The sequence below is a fragment of the Myotis nattereri genome (assembly GCF_964212035.1).
Source record: "Myotis nattereri genome assembly, chromosome: 1".
Classification (NCBI taxonomy): domain Eukaryota; kingdom Metazoa; phylum Chordata; class Mammalia; order Chiroptera; family Vespertilionidae; genus Myotis; species Myotis nattereri.
Genome location: NC_138075.1, coordinates 2765359 through 2780806, shown reverse-complemented (window position 1 = coordinate 2780806; position 15448 = coordinate 2765359). Strand labels below are relative to the sequence as shown.

General features: G+C 56.7%; 1 protein-coding gene across 4 annotated transcripts in view; it reads left to right on the top strand.

Moving 5' to 3' along the window:
• TRAF3 (TNF receptor associated factor 3) overlaps window positions 1-15448 on the top strand; it is a 90603-nt gene that overhangs the window by 63848 nt on the left and 11307 nt on the right. For 2 of the 4 annotated variants that reach the window (XM_081086041.1, XM_081086042.1), the window contains exons 2-6: window positions 1170-1434; window positions 2481-2532; window positions 5816-5920; window positions 6688-6855; window positions 12326-12406. In XM_081086041.1, the coding sequence (XP_080942167.1) occupies window positions 1190-1434; window positions 2481-2532; window positions 5816-5920; window positions 6688-6855; window positions 12326-12406 (651 nt within the window). In that variant the 5' untranslated portion in view covers window positions 1170-1189. Of the gene's footprint in view, window positions 1-1169; window positions 1435-2480; window positions 2533-5815; window positions 5921-6687; window positions 6856-12325; window positions 12407-14906; window positions 14982-15448 lie in introns of all 4 variants that reach the window. The other 2 variants (XM_081086040.1, XM_081086043.1) reach the window with 2 other exon arrangements.

Below are 15448 nucleotides of genomic sequence, written 5' to 3'. Positions count from 1 at the left end.
TCGCTGGCTGGAGCTCCCACATCCCGAGTGGGGCACGTCCCTCCTTCCAGCCTCAGAAAGAGGCCGAGGCCGGGAGAGAGGGCCCCGCCGGCCCCACTCGAACCCCGGCTCAGCACACTTCCAGGTCCAGCAGCGACGGCGCATGGCCACCCAGCACTGGCCTAAGAGGAGGGCGGGTGGGACTGGCCCACGGGCCTCAAGAGCAGGGAGAAGGTTAAGCAGCAGCAGTGGACGGACGGATGGGCGGAGCAAGAGCCTGGTGTGGCTGGAGAGTCCTGGTGAGCTCGGAAGCCACTTCCTCCGCAGGCGGCGGGCCAGGCGGGCACCTGTGGCTCGAGTCTGGGAGGTGCTTACCTGTCCCATGACGGCAACTTGAGGTGGGACCAGCCCTCTGCTCACTAGTCACTGCGGTAGGAGAGCCTGCATGTGGGCACAGGAGACCCGTCCAGTCCCGTGTCCCCTCCGCCATCTGTCTCGCCATTAAAGAGCCTGCAAGTCCACAGTGGCCTCTCTGTGGGCGCAGTGCGGGGGACCGGCGGCTCCGCGGGCGCAGTGCGGGGACCGGTGGCTCCGCGGGCGCAGTGCGGGGACCGGCGGCTCCGCGGGTGCAGTGCGGGGACCGGCGGCTCCGTGGGCGCAGTGCGGGGACCGGCGGCTCTGCGGGCAGAGTGGGGACCCATAGCTGCGGAGTTGGTGAAGTGATGGGGCCGGCAGGAGGCAAGGCCAGGCCTGTGGTGCCCAGGCTCGGGTACCTGGGGGGCCCTCGCGCGGGTGGCACCGCGCGCACTTCAGCAGGAGTCTGCGGTATGCTTGGCTGCAGGCCCTCACAGCACCTCCACCCGGTCGGCCAGCAGGTGGCCTCCACAGCAAGGCCTGCTGGGAAGCAACACTGGCGGAAGGGCGTGGTTTCAGCCAGAGCATCGGAATGGGGCCTCGGATGGGAGCTTACGGCCCAGCTAGGTGTTCTCTGTGGTTTAAAGAAACTTCAAGATACAGTCCGTGCCGTCAGGGCTGTGAGCAGCGGCGTGAGCTTGCACGGCGCAGCGAGCAGGCGCTCCCCTCCCCGCCCCCAGCACCCAACCTCGCTCAGGCTGACAGGCGTCCAGGCGTCTGCTGTCTCCTTGCTGGGCCATGGGCAGCACTTGACTCATTTCTTGTTGTTTTCCCAGCAGAGTGTCTCTGTCTCACAATGGAGCCGAGTAAAAAGATGGACCCTTCCGGCTCGCTGCAGACCAACCCGTCGCTCAAGCTGCACCCGGACCGCGGCGCGGGCGCCCCCGTGCTCGTCCCCGAGCAAGGAGGGTACAAGGAGAAGTTCGTGAAGACCGTGGAGGACAAGTACAAGTGCGAGAAGTGCCAGCTGGTGCTGTGCAACCCCAAGCAGACCGAGTGTGGGCACCGCTTCTGTGACAGCTGCATGGCCACCGTGCTGGGGTAGGCGCCCGGCTACTGCGGGCGCGTCTTTCTCCTGCTTCTCTATAAAGCAAGCTCCGAAGGGGACCCGCAGAGATGGGCCATGTAGGGAACCTGGTGGGAGCGCACCTGAGCGCAGGGGCCTCAGTGACTGAGGCCTGGACCGCCAGCCCCATCCCGCAGACGTCTGTCTCCTCCCTGAAGCGTCTGTAAAGTCTCCTGCCACCTTCTCAGTGGCCCTGGCCCCTGGCCCTGGCGTCCCCTGTCCCTGGCGTCCCCTGTCTGTGGTGTCCCCCGACTGTGTTGCTGAGTTTGCTGAGGAGCTCACAGTTCTGTGGAGGAGACGCCATCAGCCAGGGACAGGGGAGTCCTTATGGTGTGTGCTCTGTGTGCGGGAGAGGATGGGCAGCAGGGAGGCCGGGGCGCCCCTGACCGAGGAGGCACCCAGTGTGTGCGTGGCGGAGCGGGTGTGCGCAGAGCAGGCACTGACCCGGGAGCCCTGGTCCGCCGAGTCCCACTGCCATGGCAGAGTCCAGGGTCCCAGCGGAAATGACATGGGTGAGCGAGTGTCTTCTCCACCACGTGTGGGCACAGTGTGGGCACATGCTGCCCGCGGCAGGGCCCAGGGCCTGGGAAGGTGCCCTCTTCTTCCTGACTCAGCCCCGAGCGCAGCGGCGGCCTCCCTCCTTGGGTCCTGCCCAGGGCCCCTGACAGACCTCCTGCGGGTGGGTGACTTGCGGGCTGTGAAGGCTCCGTGGGGGACGAGCACGTGGAGAAAGTGTGGCCCCGAGACCGGGCACTCCCACGGAGGAGCCCCACACACGGCTGGTTTTGGTTTCTGAAATAAAATCTCACTTTTAACTGAACGGGGCTTTCCAGAGGGCACTGACCTCGCTGTTCTGCTCACTTCCTTTGAAGTTACCCTTCCCCAGCCTGCCCTCTCCCTGCGGCCCCACTTCCACCACCAGGCGACCCCACAGCGCCGGTGGCCGCGAGGGCTGCCCTCGAGTGACAGGACCGCGGCCAGAGGCGGGCTCCGCTCTGACGTGTTTGTCTCCTTCCCTCAGCTCCGCCAGCCCGAAATGCACTGCGTGTCAGGAGAGCATCGTCAAAGACAAGGTATCGCCGGGTTCTTTGTCAGTTTTTGTCCGGTGTTGGGAGCGGGGTGGTTTGCGTGCGGCGCTCGGTCCGTTCTGCCGTGTGGCCGCTGGCTCCCGGCCCCCACGCGGCATCCTGAGATTTCAGCCCCTTCCCCGCCCACGGGCCTGTGCGCGGGGCTCATAGGTGTCACGGGGGCCGCCTGTCAGACACCAGAGGCGCCAGCTCACCCACGGGCTTCCCCCGGGCCCGGCCCCTCCCGGTGTCTCTGTGGCCCTCCCTGTGCTGCCACACTCCGCCAGGCACACTTGTAGTTTGAAATGACTCATTGAAGTATTTAAAATATCAATAAAAATCCGTGGTTCCGAAGTTTTGATTAATGAACCTAATAGTTTCTTAAATGCAGGCCATGACATCGTGGTGAAGTTCTCGCTCGGGCTCCTGGCTGCAGCCCGGCAGGCTGGCCTCTGTCTGCAGCGAGGAGCAGCGGCTGCGGGCGCTGGCAGGTGCCCCGGCTGGGCAGGGCGGCTGGGGACCCGCACGGCAGTTTAGAGATGGAATTAGCCAAGTGTCCATCTGCCTTTTCTTTCTTTTTTCCTTTTCTTTTTCTTTAAATCTTTATTGTTGAGCGTATTACAGTTGTCCCCCTCCCCCCGCTGCCCCCTCCCCCTGGTTCCCGCCCCCCTTCCCCGCCCTGTTGTCAGTGTCCTTAGGGAGTGCACGTGCACGTAGGATCTTTGGTTCGTCTCTTCCCTCCCGCCCCCCTTCCCTCTGAGATCGTCAGTCTGCTCCAAGCTTCGAGGCCTCGGTTCTCCTTTATTCACCCGTCTGTTTCATCCGTTAGAGTCCTTGCTTGCTTATTTTGATTTTTAGGTTCACTTGTTGATAGATATGTATTTATTGCCATTTTATTGTCCATATTTTTCATCTCTTCTTCCTCTTCCTCTTCTTCTTCCTCTTCTTAAAGGGTACCTTTCAGCATTTCATATAATCCTGGTTTGGTGGTGATGAACTCCTTTAGCTTGTTCTTCTCTGTGAAGCTCTGTATCTGACCTTCAGTTCTGAATGATAGCTTTGCTGGGTAGAGCAATATTGGTTGTAGGTTCTTGCTATTCATCACTTTGAATATTTCTTGCCACTCCCTCCTGGCCTGCATAGTTTCTGTTGAGAAATCAGCTGACAGTCGTATGGGCACTCCCTTGTAGGTAACTAACTGCTTTTCTCTTCCTGCCTTTAAGATTCTCTCTTTGTCTTTAACCCTTGGCGTTTTGGTTATTTCTTCTTTCCTTCTCTAGTTGTAGGACTTCCATTCAGCCAGCTTTCAGGCGGTTCTGAATGATGGTTGTCTGTATTTTAGCTGTAATTTTGATGTGGTTGTGGGAGGTGGTGAGTACTGGCATTTACCTACACCCCCATCTTGATTCTCCTACCTTTTCTTTCTAAGCCTTTACCTATTTCTAAAGACTTTGGTTGGTAACAGGGAAGGGAATGTTTCTAAGAAAAACACATCACCCTGTTCTCCTTACCTTAACATTGTAGCCAACCTTGTTAACACGCATCTAACCTACGTAACGGGAAGAAGCCGGAACAACAAACAACGGACTGAGAGGGCCTCTTCGTCTCCCATTTCATTATTCCGTATTATTCCTTTTTTTTTCAATCCTCACCCAAGGATTTTTTTTCCATGGAGGGAGGGAGAGAGAAACATTGATGTGAGACACATCAATTGGTTGCCTCCTGCACGTGCCCTGATGGGGCTGGGGATGGAACCTGCAACCCAGGTACATGCCCTTGACCAGGACTCGAACCCGAGATCCTTTAGTCCCTGGGCCGATGCTCTAACCACTGTGCAACCGGCCAGGGCAATTCCTATTTTTCAATGGCATTGATAGCTGGAGGGAAAATGCTAGTTTTGTTGAAGAAGCATAAATAAATTGAGTCACGCCATGGGTCCTCGTGGGGCAGGGCCCTGGCAGACCAAGGTCAGCCGCTGGTGGAGGGCACTGCGGCCCTCGGCGTCCTCAGCTGCAGTGCACAGTCCGAGCTCTTGAGCTCTAAAGCTCTGTACTTCTCGTGGTCTTATGTTTCCAATCATAAAGTTAAACTCAAATGGCTCCAGAAACTTTGACACAAAAAGGAAGCTATTTCTTACCGGTTAAAAACACCTGTTTGACTTTCAAATCTTAAATTATGACCTATTTTAAAAGTCCTGTTTATAGAGAATTAGATCTGACTCCAAATTAGTTTATTTTTAACTCTTCACAGCTGTCAATTCTGCCTCTCTGCTCTGGGGTTGAGAAAGGCTCCCTGTCTGGTTTTCCATTGTGACAGCGCTAGCATGTGGGAGTTTCTTAGAATTAAATGCCCAAGGGCTAACGGTAACCATGTTGTTAGGAGTGAGCATACCTGTTTTCTAAAGGGGAAACAGGATTAAAGAAAGGAGAGTTTTCATTTTGAAGGGGAAACATTTTCATTACTGGATCAACTTTGCAATATATATTTAAAAGGATTTTTTAATAGCAGGCTAATGCCTCCTTTTTGCTAAGAAATGAGTTGTCAGTGACTTACTCTTTGGAGAAGGAACCAAAATAAATGGTTTACTGACCGTCTGTGAGATGTTGCCTTTCACGGTAGTTCCTGTAGTCAGCGATCTACCCAGGCATCAAGTTCTCCCAGGCTCTGCCCTTGAGCCTTGACCGGAGGTGAGCTCCCGTGGCCACCTTCACGGTGCCGGCTCCTGGAGCGTCCAGAGTTCCACCGTGAACTCGGTCCTGGTGTGCCTGCCTGAGACTGTCAGCGTGAACCCCGCGTCCTCTCAATGTTCAGTGTGACTTGGTTACCTTTGGCTTCTCCAGTGAAAGACAGTATTAAGGTTGTGCTATTTAAATGTGTCTCTACCCAGCCAGCGTGGCTCCATGGTGGAGTATGGACCTATGAACCAGGATGTCACGGTTCGATTCCCGGGGAGGGCATATGCCCAGGTGGGGGGCTGGATCCCCAGTGTGGGGTGTGCAGGAGGCAGCCGATCCATGATTCTCTCTCATCATTGATGTTTCTATCTCTCTCTCCCTCTCCCTTCCTCTCTGAAATCATAAAAATATGTTTAAATAAATAAATTGTGTCTCTTAGTGGGGCAGCTTCTCCCTTCTGCTGTAGACATGGGAAGTGAAGAGGGTCCTCCATGCTTTGCGGCCCACATCAGGGAAGCTTGTGTGATTTTTTCAAAGTGGTTTTGCATCGCCCAGAGCAGCAGCCTGTGGCGATGAGGGATGCTGCCCCTCCCCTTACGCTGTCCTCGTTGCAGGTGTTCAAGGATAACTGCTGCAAGCGGGAGATCCTGGCCCTGCAGATCCACTGCCGGAACGTCGGCCGCGGCTGTGCCGAGCAGTTCGCCCTGGGACAGCTGCTGGTCAGTACCGAGCTCGCGTGGGGTCCCGTGTGCACAGCGTCCCCGGTCAGTGTGTGTGCGCCCAGGCGTTCATCACCTAAGACCCGCCACACGTGAGAGCAGTCAGACCACGTGGGCCTGAAATGTCCCTTTTGTGACACCATTAGCAGAATTCCCCACTGGGTGTACACTCACCACCCTATTTAGAACAGAAGGAAATCTGTATCAAATTTTAATTTTGGAAGATCCATGAAAACCTCTTATTTTTACCATGAAATTCCACATAACTTCTTGTGTTGTTTTATTAGTATCACTAGAGGCCCGATGCACGAAAATTCGTGCAGGATAAGCCTTCCTTCCCCTGGCTGCCGGCACCAGCTTCTCTCCGGCACCTGGGACACAGGCCTCCCTCCTCCAGCAGGCACCCGGGACCCGGGCTGGCTTCCCTCGGCTCTGGCTTCGTCAGGAAGGACGTCCGGAAGATGTCTTGTCTAATTAGCATATTATCCTTTTATTATTATAGATTTTATCCTGAAAGGATATTTGAATTAGAATAAAACAAAGTCCTTAGCAGATAACCCTTTATTTATCTAGAGAGAAGTTTTCTTAATTCTTCAGAGCAGTATCGTTTGAGGAGCCACCGAATGGGTGTGGGACTCAGTGTCTCTGGAGAGCGGGTCTGGGCAGATGGAAATGTTTATGAGGGAGCTGATGGCGTGGAGGCCGAAATCAGGCGCTTCCCGTGGTGTTTGCTGCCGACTAAGAGCTTGGGATTGTCTGTCTCCCAGGTGCACCTGAGGAATGACTGCCAGTTTGAAGAACTCCCGTGTGTGCGTGCCGACTGCAAAGAAAGGGTCCTGAGGAAAGACCTGCGTGACCACGTGGAAAAGGCCTGTAAATACCGCGAGGCCACGTGCAGCCACTGCAAAAGCCAAGTCCCGATGATCACGCTGCAGGTGCAGTATTCGCGTCCCACCTACCGCCTGCTCGGGCCAGATGCGATCTGCCCGCAGAATAGCGTTTAAGTGACTGTTCTAACAGGAATAAGAGAAAAGCCGGGCGTAAATAGCAGTCTTCATCTGACTTCATTTCAGAGTTAAGCTCCATTTGTTTTACTCATTTTCATTTACGTAATTAACGTTTTCATTGCCTGGGTTGACTATCACTTGGGTTGCCAAAAAAATGAAGACTAATTATTCAAAAGAGGTAGACTTTCTCACTCGTCCCAGGGAATGGCTCCCAAATCGTGTTGGATCGCCTAATTTCTTACCGCCCTGTGATAACCATCGCGTCAGCAGGATGAGGTGCCCTGCGACGTGGAAGCACAGCCGTCTGTCTCGCAGGGATGTCGAGTTCACGTTTTTTCTCCGACTGCGATTATTTTGGCCCAGTTCAGTATCGTGCGCGTGTTAGAATCAGATCCCTTATCTGTAAGTTAAAGAGAGAGGGGTGATGCGGATGAGGGCAAACTTTGAAAACAACCAGTGGTGTGGGAACCCTCAGCATGGGTCCACTTGTTGAACAACATTTATTAAGCGCCAGGCGTTGTTCTGGGACCTGAGGGTCCATGGCAAGCATGCGGTGGGTGGTCCGGAGGGTGCCGTGGAGAGCAGGCCTGCGGCCGCCCTCCGACACAGTGGCATGCGGGAGAGCTCGAGCAGAGGGAGCAGCGAGGGGACCCGGCTGAGCTGGAACCAGCTTGGCAGGTGGACTGTAGGAGCTGTGAGGCCAGCGCACTCCCAGCACTGAACACAGTCGAGGGGCCGAGGGTCAGGAAGCCGACGGCAGCCGGGAGCTGGGGGTGACATTCCCTGCACTGTCCATCCAGCAGGTATGACAGGTGGACGGGGCGGGGCAGGGAGGCACTATGTTGGCCTGGACAAGGAGAGCAGGGAGAGGGAGGGGTCCTGGGGTAGTTTTGAAGATAGAACCAATGGGATGAGCTGAAGGCTCAAGTATAGAGTGTGCGCTAAGGGTGACACCCAGCATTTCTAGGAGCCGGAGCGTCCTGCCAAGGTGGGGCCCGTGGGGGATAAGAGGCTTGGGGGGCGAGGGGGAAAGCGGGGTGGTCCAGGCTCCAGAAGGTATGAGCACCTGGCCCTTGCAGCCATGGGATGGGTGTGACTGGAGAGCCCAGGTCAGACGGAGCCTGGGCACATGGTGTTTGTAGGCCGCTGAGACGGAAAGTGGTCCACAGAGGAGAGGCTGCTGTCAGGGGTCGGGAGAGGGGTGTCCCGGTGAGGGGCAGGGCAGGCAATGCTGCTGGGAGGCTGCGCAGGAGGGGCTGGGAGCTGACTTCGGGGTGAGGCAGAGCGATGACTGTGAGGTCATCAGATGGGGGGACAGGGAAGGGGTGCAGGGCCGCAGCCACATTCCTGGTGGATGTTCTGAAGCAGTTATTGACCAGAATCCAGGAAAAGTCTTTGTTGTTTTGGTACAAAATCTTTATAATATTCACGTTTGTATGACTTTCTCATGCCTGTGGCTTTCTCCCGTTGGGAAGTCTTTCCCCTGCGAGTCTGTAGACGCGCCCAGGTGTGAGGAGCTGGGAGGCGCTGGGCCTGCCCTTTGGAACGAGCGGAGTCCTGGTCGCGGCTGAGCAGGGCCTCGGTGACCCCTCCGGTGCCGCGGCCGCCCCCAGTGAGCAGGCTCCGGCTCTGCACGCGGCGGCAGGTTGCTGTCAGACACGCCCTTGGCTTCTTGCAAGAACCACTTACCTCTATTTGCAGAATAGAATCCAGTAATTAATTTTCATTTGCGAAAGAATTGTAGAGCGTGTCCATTAAACATCACACACCTGACTCTGAACTCCAGACAGGTGTGAGGAGACTGGTGCGACAATAACAGCGGAGGGGTTCACGGGACGTTTGAGTGCCTGTTGGACCTGGCTGAGCTGGTTGCTCAGGACGCACGCGGTGCGCACACACGGCGGTCTGTCCCCTCCCCTCACTGCCCCTGTGGTGGGAATGGAGCTCCCGAGGAAGGCCAGCTCGGTAGCCGGGGGGCCACGCGGGCCTCGGTACACAGGTAGCATTCGATTTGATCTGGGTCTTAAATTTGTCAGCGGCAAACAGGTGCAGAGGCGAATGGGTGAGAGGCACAAAGAGATAGTTAGCAAGTTTGGGGCCTGAGTTGTGCCAGGAAAGACTCTTGGAAATTCACTGCGCTTAAGTGATCAACTGTTTAATGATGCAGATGTGCCAGGTATGTTAAGGCACGTGCTTCCATCTGCCAGGGCCTGTAACTCACAGTCCCTGCTCGTGCACAGGAGCGCGACCCGAGCAAGGCAGGTGCACTCGCTTCCTCGCACACCCGTCTCGGGTGGACTGGCGCAGCTCGATTCCCGTCTTCTCCCTTCGCCTCATCTTCCCAGGCCCGGCGTGTTAGTCCCCACGCCTGTGCTGCTAAGTAAGGTGCAGATTGGCACTCCAGACCGTTCCTTCTCGTGGGAACCTCTCTCCTATGTTTGAGCCGGTATCGATGTTACATCAGCGGGGCTGCAAGTAGCATGATTTAACATTTAGTCTGGAAATGCTCGAATATGGGTCGGTTGTGTTCGTTTGTGAGAAGTCAGAATTACGTAGACCTCATTTTACGGAGATGTGCGTTGTGACGGGAGGATGTGTAGGCACAGCCACGTTGGAAAACGAGTTGGCGGAACATTCCTGTCCTCAGTTAGTGAGCCGCTCCTCTCCTCGCGGGAGGGGCGGCTGCCGTGCCCTCGCCAGGACCGTGGCCGCACAGAGCCAGCGCCGCGGGAGCCAGGAAAGAGCCCAGCGTCCACCCGCTGGGAGTGGTGGTGGCCCCGGGGACACTTGTGTGACGGTGCCGTTGCACACCTGTGAGAGGTGAGGGCCTGCGCCGTGTGCAGTGCACGGAGTCGCCTGGGAAGCCTGATCCGGCCCAGGTCGCAGGCGGCTCCGAGGGCAGAATTCTGTTTTGATGAAATTCAAAAGCAACCACAACAAAACAGGGTCTTGTCTGGAACAAATTCGTGTGTGAGGGAACCTTTTTTTTTTGTAAAATATATTTTTATTGATTTCAGAGAGGATGGGAGAGAGATAGAAACCTCGTAAGGGAACCTTTTAAGCAAAGGAGTAGAAGCAGAGGTCAGAGGTTTGGGTGGTGACTGTGGGGGAGGCGGTGGGACTGAACAGGAGCACACGGATAGGTGAGGCCAGGGCTGGCCCTGCTTTCAGCTCAGGTGTGTCCCAGCAAGTCCCACCTGCTCTGACAGGCTGATTTCATCATGTGCTGAGTTCTTGCCAATAGATGAGCAGCTTTTTAGATATTTTTGTATTGATATCAGAGAGGAAGGGAGAGGGAGAGAGATACGTAGAAACATCAATGAGGAGAGAGAATCATGGATCGGCTGCCTCCTGCACGCCCCACACTGGGGATGGAGCCCAAATCCTGGGCACTGCCCTGACCGGGAATCGGACCGTGACCTCCTGGTTCATAGGTCGACGCTCATTCACTAAGCCAGGCGAACCAGGCGATGAGCAGCTTTCTAATGGGTGTGCTATTCTCCTTCGGCTGCTGTAACAAGGGGTTTCAGAGTTGGTGTTTTAAAACAACAGAAGTTTATGCTCTAACAGTCCTGGAGCTAGAAATCCAAAAGGCTCTGGAGAACCCGCCCCCACCCCAGCTGGGGCGCTGTGAGTGCGCTGCCCACAGCCTCACTGCTGCGGCCGGCCCGTGTTCCCGTGGCCACCTTCCCGCTGCGTGTCCTCCTCGTGTGAGGACCCCCCTGATCCAGCGAGGCCTCATCTTCCCCTTACGTCCGCGCAGACCCTCTTCCCAAGGGAGCCCACACTGAGTTTCCGGGTGGACAGGAACGGGAGAGGGCTCACTGTCCACCCACCGCAATGGGCGAGAGCCAAGGAAAGGCAAGTCACAGGGAACATAAACGACCAACGTAGAAACCTGCTCAGCCACGCGCTGTTACAGAATCCCACACCGGTCGCTGCCACCCTGACGGTCACGGGGGAGGGGGATGTGTGCTGGGCTGACAAGGCAGGCGCTCGCCACGCGGTAACGGTGTGCAGAAGGAGGGGGGCAGGCGGCGATACCTGTCAAAGCCCCATTGAAAGAGCCTCACCGTGGCTCCCAGCACAGCCTGCGTCCTGACAGCTGTCCTCAGGCACCGCGCACAGATCTGCAGAGGCCTTGACTGCCTGGCCTCGCGGCCGGACACCGCTCCCACCCCACTTCTCCCTCAGGGCCCCCCCCCCACACACACACACACACACACACGCTCTCTGCATCCCTAGCGGTCCTCCTGGGCTGGTCTGTGTATGAGGACGGGACGGGCAGGTTGGGGAGGAGGTGGAGCGTTGCCTGGTGAGCTCTGAGGCCCAGGCCTGACTCCTCCCTCCCAGCGCCCGCCACCCGGCTTTGCAGGTGAGGCGGAGGTGGAGCGCTTGTCCAGGTTTCTCCCTGAAGACCTGGCCCCGGCACCAGGATGCTGCACACGGGCGGGCAGGATGGGAAGCCAGCGCGGTGCCTCGGGAGGCCTGTGGTCGAGGGCCCTCCAGTGAGCTCCGAGCCGTGTGGCCTCGCCCCCGGGACCTCGGACCTGGCCCAGCAGCAGAGCAGCGTGTGCCGAAGGTCACCGCTGGCCACAGACCCAGAGACGGGCCCTAGAACCACTCGGGAAAGCACAGGGTGCACCCTGCGGGCCTCAGGACAAGCGTCCCCGCTCACTCGCCCACATGGGCCACCCTGTCCTCTGCCCCACACCTGCCCAGTCAGACCCAGGCGCCTGGCCAGGCTCCCGTCTCCCCGCTCAGCAGCCTGGTCTGGGAGGCCAGAGAGAAGCTGGGACCTGGAGGAGGTGGGAGTGTCCGGGGCCTGGCCTCCTGGGCACCTTGCTGAGCGCGCAGTTCCCCCTCCGCCTCCGCCTGCTCTCACGGCCCTGTCGCCTGTCATCTGTGCTCGGGGCCCTTGCCCTTCCTGCACTTACGGACAGGTGCATGGGTGCCGGCGGCATCGAGTGGATCAGTCCCTGTCACTCAGACCCCTGCACTTGAACTTGGTGCTATGCAGAGAAGGGCTCAAGCAGCCTTTACCCGTATTTTCCAGGCACTAAAGATCATTTCAGTAGGATTTCAGGGCTGTAATTTACCCAGGAGGTCTGGCTGTTCTGGGCGTTTGAGAAGCATCATTTCCAGACCCCAAACTGAGAGGCCAGACAAAACCCGTCTCCCCGAGAGCCCTCACCTCCCCTTGCCGCTGTGGGCACAGGTGCCCCGCTCAGAGCACACACAGCTCCCACGAGGGCTGTAGCTCGTCAGGGTGCCTGGGCTCCCGTGAGGCCGTTCTCCCAGCACTTTGTCGGGTGAGGGCCTATCCGGACGGACGTCGAGTGCCTCCTCCGGGTCCTGTATGTTTCAAAGCTGATGACAGGTTCCTTTTCTCCTGCAGAAACACGAAGACACGGACTGTCCCTGCGTGGTGGTGTCCTGCCCGCACAAGTGCAGGGTCCAGACCCTCCTGAGGAGCGAGGTAAGGGCGCCGCTGCCTGGCCCGGGGCCCGAGGCGGCGAGCCGTGGACACCCTCCCCGACTCCGAGACCCTGGGTTTGCAGGTCACAGTGGAAACCCTCCCGCTGCTCTTGGGGGGCCGCAGTGTCAGTGCAGGACGAGTGTTGCTAAGAATTGAGGAAACGGGATTGCTTCCAGTGCAAGCAAAGGAGATGTCATTTTTAAAAGCAGCTGTTTTTAAATCAGTAAAATAGGAATTACTGTAGGATTATCTCAAGAAAATGGATTTGTTCAGAGATGCTGCCGGAGCACTTAGGCCGCTGCTGGCGGGGGTTGGCGTGGGCAGCGAGTGGCACCGGCCAGTGGCTGCGTGTCAGGGGCCACTGGGAAGGCACCTTCCCCAGACATACCCAGATCGAAAACTCCCAGGGTTCTTCATGTCTTTGCATCCAATCCTGACCTGGAGCCCCTTTGGTTGCCATTTGGGGTGCCATTGGGGCTCACATCGGCTCAGTGGGCTCCTCGGGTGCGTGTGTCCCCTTAGTCCTGGGGGCTCTGCTCTGAGAAGTCCCCTCAGCCTTTTTGGCCGCCGGGAATTTTACCACTGGAGACAGTGTGGGGAGCATCCCCTCAGGTCCTCACTGAGTGGGAGACGCGGGGTGCAGGGAGGACCCCAAGAGCCGCTCTCCCTCGAGGTGCATCCTGCACAAGTTGACTGCGGGGCGAAGGCAGGGTCTTGCCTGGTGGCCGGTCCCTGGCCCTGAATGTGCCTCTCCGAGTAGCGATTATTTCCACAACCAGAGAGCCGCTCTGTTAAAGTGAACGCATGCAGAGTCTGTTGTTGAAATAATTTCAGGGTCTTATACACTCTGCTAAATCTTTACTCACTCAGGGCTATCTGAATTAGGGACGAAAGCTGCCTCCATTTTGCCTCGAAGTTATTTTTATTTCAAAAAATCTTTCAACCAGCATTTACCTTGAGTTTCTGGTGAAAGGTGTTATTGGCGTATCGATTATTCTTGCCTCTATTCCAAAGTGCCTCAAATTCTGTAAGGCTTTGCGAGTGACGATAATAAAGCCAATTTAGGAAAAAGTGTGACCCTGAATTTATGGCGGCGCCCTGACAATCGCGTGGACTCTGCTCCCGCAGCACAGCCGGCTGCTCGGTCCCGACAGCGGTGATGGCAGTGGAAGGTCCTTTTAAAGTTTAAGTTGCTCAGGCGGCACCTCTGCCGGCCCCTGTGATGGACCTTCTAGGCCAGCCGTGGGCAAACTACGGCCCGCGGGCCGGATCCGGCCCGTTTGAAATGAATAAAACTAAAAAAAAAAAAAAAAGACCGTACCCTTTTATGTAATGATGTTTACTTTGTGAATTTATATTAGTTCACACAAACACTTCATCCATGTTTTTGTTCCGGCCCTCCGGTCCAGTTTAAGAACCCATTGTGGCCCTCGAGTCAAAAAGTTTGCCCACCCCTGTTCTAGGCGCTCCCTCGGGTGCAGGCCTGACTCCAGGCTGGGGTCAGAGGAGCCTGGGTGTGCTGGGCTGCCCCGCTCAGAGACCGCAAAGGTGGCCATGGCCGGTCTGGTCCCTCGGTGCCGGCCCTCCTCATAGCAGTCGCAACAGAGAGCAGTCCTGTGGCCACTTTCCTCTCTGTCCCAAGTGCTGACCTACAGGGAGTGGCCTGCTTTGTCCTTTAGACCAATGTCCCCCTCACCAGAGTGATGCCCCACAGGCACTGGGGGTGTGGCCCTGGCCTACAACAGACAGGTCCTGATTGTTCCTATAAAGGTCTGTCCCCGGAGTTTCCTGATGAGAATGTGTTTCTTCAGTAAAAGGAGAAACTGCCCTTACGTTGTGTCAGCCCAGGGCCCAGCACCTTCTGCCTCCGGAGGGGGCGTCGCAGGTGTAGGTGGTTTGTATGGACCAGTTGCCGACCTGCAGCTTCATCGTCCTCTCCCAGGTCCTCTGATCCCCGTCAGCGAGAGGTGACAGCTCAGACTCCTGTTAGCACGGCCGCAGCGGCCTTTGGAGACCGCGGTGCGTGCCCTGCAGGGCAGTCAGGGAAGGGACGGGAGGCGGCAGCCCGCGGCGCCCGCGCTCCTTGGGAAGTGTGTTTGTGCTGTGTATGAGGTGTGTGGCCCAGTTGCATCCGGATGCTTTCCTTTTTGTGTTTCATGCACTTTTTGTTTACAGTCTCTCAATGTGCATTTCAGTTTGCGTTTCTTCCTTTCTTATCTCTGGCACTGCAGACGGCAGGTCACGTTTCGAACATTCCTAACGAAAACTCGAGTTTAAGCAACGCTACAGTGAACGTATTTCCGTATATTGGTGTATCTGTGTACACACGTGACAATACCGTGAATTCACTGCCGAGGAGTCTGGGAGCCGGTGACGGGACACACCTGCGGCTGTAATCGCCGTCCGTGACGGCGCAGCCGGGGTGCTCCTGTGCCTTTAACCTGTTGGAACATTTTCATGCGAATGTTCGTGCCACAACTCACGTCTCTTTCCGTTGCAGTTGAGTGCCCACTTGTCAGAGTGTGTCAATGCCCCCAGCACCTGTAGTTTTAAGCGCTATGGCTGCGTTTTTCAGGTCAGTATCCGATGTCTGTCCTTTCCAGTCGCTGACATTCTGCCATGGGAGCAAGTTATTACATTAGCATTTTAACGTGCCACTTCTGGGCTTGGAGTCCTTGCATGAAACCGAATCACCCTGTGGCGTGGGTGCCGGTGGGGCTTTGAGAGTTAAGGCGGACACCTGTGCCAAGAGGAAGTCAGGATGTTCCCGTCTGAAACCAGCTAGTGAGTGGGTCGTGCCGGCCTGACGGCGGGTGGGGTTTGCAGCTACGGTTATGGCGATGTCAGCTGTAACGCTTCTGAGTAAGTGTGCAGCCGGCTGCTGTGAGCAGTGTGCGTATCGGTGCACTGTGGTAAGGGTCGCACACATGTGTATCCATAAATGCATTTTGCATTTTGCACACCTCCTGGGACAGCAGCATGGAGAGGACGTCTTCGTCATTGCCACACCTGTGCTATGACAAACCTGTTTCTGACTTTTTT